At 35.8% G+C, this 4,765-nt stretch overlaps 1 protein-coding gene across 1 annotated transcript; it reads left to right on the top strand.

Moving 5' to 3' along the window:
* Positions 1-1,900: 1,900 nt before the first annotated feature.
* Positions 1,901-3,155, top strand: POU3F4 (POU class 3 homeobox 4). Its single transcript, XM_053691943.1, has one exon. It carries the CDS (start codon positions 1,901-1,903, stop codon positions 2,966-2,968), a length of 1,068 nt encoding a protein of 355 aa, XP_053547918.1. The 3' UTR covers positions 2,969-3,155.
* The last annotated feature ends 1,610 nt before the right edge of the window (positions 3,156-4,765 follow it).

Here is a 4,765-nt window from a genome sequence, read left to right as displayed (position 1 = left end):
ATATCGATCAATTTCAGCTCCTGCACAAGAGAACTATGTAGCTGGATAATGCTATATAAATACTACAGGACACTCAATATGAAAATATTAAAGCATGATTCTTTCCTTCCATGAATGACACAGAAATCATTGTCAAATAAAGCCAGATATGGTGCAGGAAATTATTCTCACCTCACAACAGTCTATGTATAGATTCTTGGTTTTTTCCCCCCCAATTTCTTGTATTTTCTTCATATCTGTCTTCTTAGAGAAACTAATGCCTTAATGACTATCTGGTGCTTGCAACCCTTCTTTTATTTCTGCTAAATATATGAAAATGTATGCAAATTTAAATCAAGCTTAACCTAGGCGCTCTAGCAATATATTTAATGGAATTTCAAACCAATAAGGGAAGTCTGATGCAGTGCTCTATAAGTGCAAATATAATTAGGCAGCTAGGTTACCTTTAATATTATGCAAGGAAAGGTCATTTTTTAACTGCAGGGATTTTGAAAGGTATTAAACAAACGCTTCATTCCACAGCCTGAACAGAGCAGCACATTTTAATACTTTCATTTGTTGAACTCCTTAATATAAGCTAAATAATAAATCACTCGTTTAATTTCCCCCCTTGTACTGCGAAAGATACATTTTTAGATGTTAAATAAATAAATGCATATACTTATAAATACCTTCAGCATTAACTATTAAATATCTTAGAGATTACTAACTGAAAGAAAAAGATTCAAGACCTAGAAAATCACAATATCGTACAAAATGCAAATCAGAATATTATGTTATACAGAAAAGGATTATTATAACTAATGACACTTAAAAAAGACTTCGTATTATATGGTAGTTCCTGACCCATTATGATTAACAGAATCCATATCTGTCTATCAGCTATCCATCAATCATCTTTCTATCTATCTATCTATCTATCTATCTATCAATCTATCTATCTATCTATCTATCATCTATCTAACTCTCCATCTATCCATCTATTCATCCATATATCCATCTGTCCATTTATCCATCTGTCCATTTATCCATCTATCCATGTATCCATCTATCTATCTCTATCTATAAATCTATCTATCATCTATCTATCTATCTATCTATCATCTAATCTATCTATCTATCTATTCATCCATCCATCCATCTATCTATCATCTATCTATCTATCTATCTATCTATCTATCTATCCCTGATACATAAAGCATTTCATACCTGCAGTGCACAGAAACGCAGAGTCGTTGAAATAAACTTTCTTATCTAAGGCCTTTTAAATAGAATAAAACATTTATACATATTGCTTAAAAAATCGCCGTTATCCTAAATGATAAATAACATTTATTGCATTACATTAACAAAAGTAATTCTACAGGCAAATCTTATTGGTTGTCAAGTTTGAAAACTGAAAAGACACTTTGCAAAAAAAAAAAAATAGCATTAATTTAGATGTAAAATTATAATTTTTGTAATTCTACAAATATGCTTTTAAAATAGTAAATTAGTTAGTGTTGCATATTGATTTGATTATAGTTATAGACTAGTTGACGTGTTGTTTTCTTTAATAACTGGAATGTGATTAAACAGATGTTGGATGAGAGTGAGGAAAGGGTTAAGTTTTAGCTGTGGCCACTCAGCCTGCAGTAGCCAATGAAGCCTTCAGGCTCATTCACTTCCTACTCAGTCATTTAACTCCTGCGTTCCAACAGCCCAGTTTGGAAGAAGGGTTCCACCTACTGCTTGCTGACTGGCAGAAGATAAAGCTTGCCAGCTGAGGAGAGAATTCTACTGGCTGTGGAGGTTGTCATTCACAGACCGTTTGCTGATTTGGCTCCCTTGCCTTGTAGATGTCAAAGGCTGAAGCTGCTCCCTTTGCCACATTATAACTGGTAGGGGATCCACAGCGAGCATGGCCACAGCTGCCTCTAATCCCTACAGCATTCTCTCTTCCAGCTCCCTGGTCCATGCAGACTCTGCGGGCATGCAGCAAGGGAGCCCTTTCAGGAATCCACAGAAACTGCTCCAAAGTGATTACCTGCAGGGAGTACCCAGCAATGGACATCCACTGGCGCACCACTGGGTCACAAGCTTAAGTGATGGCAATCCTTGGTCTAGCTTAGCCACAAGTCCTTTGGACCAACAGGACATTAAACCAGGAAGAGAAGATCTGCAGCTGGGGGCTATAATCCATCACAGGTCTCCTCATGTTAGTCACCACTCACCCCATACAAATCATCCCAACGCTTGGGGAGCTAGCCCAGCTCATAACTCAAGTGGACAACCTATAAATGTCTACTCACAGTCCGGTTTTACGGTCAGTGGAATGTTGGACCATGGAGGGCTCACACCACCACCTCCATCAGCCACCACACAAAGCCTCCACCCTGTGCTGAGAGATAACACTGACCATGGCGATCTTTCCCATCACTGTCAAGACCATTCAGACGAGGAAACCCCCACATCAGATGAGCTGGAGCAATTTGCCAAGCAGTTCAAACAAAGACGAATCAAGCTGGGATTCACCCAAGCAGATGTTGGTTTAGCACTAGGGACTCTGTATGGCAATGTATTTTCCCAGACCACCATCTGCAGGTTTGAAGCTTTGCAGCTCAGCTTTAAAAATATGTGCAAACTAAAACCTCTGCTAAACAAGTGGCTGGAGGAAGCTGATTCCTCCACAGGTAGCCCTACCAGCATTGACAAGATAGCAGCCCAAGGTCGGAAAAGAAAGAAGAGAACCTCTATAGAGGTGAGTGTCAAAGGTGTGTTGGAAACCCATTTCCTTAAATGTCCCAAACCTGCAGCCCAAGAGATCTCCTCCTTGGCAGACAGCCTGCAGCTGGAGAAAGAAGTAGTCCGTGTCTGGTTTTGTAATAGAAGACAAAAAGAGAAAAGAATGACTCCTCCAGGAGACCCACAGCAACACGAAATCTATTCTCACAATGTCAAAACAGACACCTCCTGCCATGATCTCTGACTATAGGCTGGGGCCAGTCAGGACTAAAACAAAGTGGATTTTTTTTTATGGGTTTTTAACTTATGTTTTTGGCGATAAAAAAAATTACAGAAATAAGACTTAGGAGCAAAGTGTTCCATATTTGGGCAATATAAGTGATATTATATGCTGTTTACTAGACAGAAAGATGTGTGCCTCTGAACCAACCTCCCAGCGCCTTTGGGTCCATCAACTGTATTTCAGGTGACTGTTTTACAATAGACTAGTTTTATTTGCATTTGGAGATTATCTGGGATTTTTTTTAATGTCTGAAGTGTTTTACTACAACCTGTACACAATATTTGTGAAACAAATACTTTGTATTTCTTGAATCATCACGATAATCTTCCTTCCATATATTTTGCAATGTTAGAGTAAGAACAGGTCTGTGATTAGGGATACTGAGGTGTGTGCGGATTATATTTTATAGAATAATTAATCAAAGGCTGGCTATATGCTTCTCTTTATAATCACCCATTGCATGTTTATATTAAAAGTTTCAGTTAACCTTTTTTTTTTCTTCTAAAACATCATTATACATCTATTCCTACATTTGTTTTGCTTCCAATTTAATTTGCTTTACATAAATTAATGGAAAGATTATGGATGGAGCAATTCAGGTACCCAGTAGTTTAGTCGTGGTGTTCCAAATATTTGTTTATTTTCTTTGTTTTGTTTTCATCTTCCTTAAAAATAATTCAGTGATTGCAGCTCTGGTTAATTGCCGATAAGACCGTGCGTATGTGTTTTTCTTTAAATTAATATGTATATATGTGTGTGTGTGTGTGTGTGTGTGTATGAGTGTGTGTGTGAGTGTGTGTATATGAGTGTGTGTGTGTGTTTGTGTAAACTCTGCCTTTTCTGTATTTTTTGGGAGAGTGTCAATTATTCTTCAATCAAATGAATGAGGCCCTTAGCAGTAGCTTTATGTACACATAGATAAACGAAATACTTTTAATTTGTGAATTTTTGTCGGCATTAATAGGTCATTCCCAGTTATTGTGGATCTGTGTGTTAAATCTAATACTATATGTGTGTGTGTGTGTGTATAAATATATATGCGTGTATATATATATATATATATATATATGTATGTGTGTATGTATATATATATATATATATATATATATATATATATATATACTAAATAAATATAAATACGCTCACATACGCATGATAAGACCCTCTGTTTGTTGCTGAGACCCGGGCCAGATTAGCTGATGTTGGTCTGCAATATCTTAACATACACTTGCTTCTTCCCACCTCCAATTCCCCCATCTTTTCATTTTTTCATTCTCAGTTCCTTTCTTCATTTGGAGCAAATTTCAGCCCGACTAATGAAAATCTTTGTCACCTTTATACATGTACAGTTTTGTATATTAAGCCTTTTCTGCTATTAATTTAAAAAAAATATATAATTTACTTTATTCATTTAGTACCTGGTGTATAATAAACGCTATTTTCATTAAAGGTTGCTTTTAAACAATTTTATTCAAGTTGCCTATTTCAATTGTCAATTATTTATTTTCAATAAAATCTGCATTCTGTTTAAAATGTCCTAAGAATTAATAAGTGTCAAGACAAAGAATACCGTTTAATGTCTGTTTGTCAAGCAGTTTTAGTTTAGGGGTTTATATGGACGCTATATTTTATTTGTTGTTAAAAAAATAAATAAACACTTTTACAAACTGTTGAGTAAAATCTCTTCTGTTAAAATGTATTCTGATTCTTATCCGTGAAGTAAATTCAGCTTACTTCATGTTGCTTTATTTATTAAAT

This window comes from Bombina bombina, chromosome 1 (assembly GCF_027579735.1).
Source record: "Bombina bombina isolate aBomBom1 chromosome 1, aBomBom1.pri, whole genome shotgun sequence".
NCBI classification, from domain to species: domain Eukaryota; kingdom Metazoa; phylum Chordata; class Amphibia; order Anura; family Bombinatoridae; genus Bombina; species Bombina bombina.
Note: the sequence above shows the minus strand (reverse complement) of the source record. Positions and strands in the feature narration are given on the sequence as shown.

Excerpts from the sequence above, each read along its gene's own strand:
- POU3F4 (XM_053691943.1), top strand. The coding sequence starts at position 1,901 with ATGGCCACAGCTGCCTCTAATCCCTACAGCATTCTCTCTTCCAGCTCC.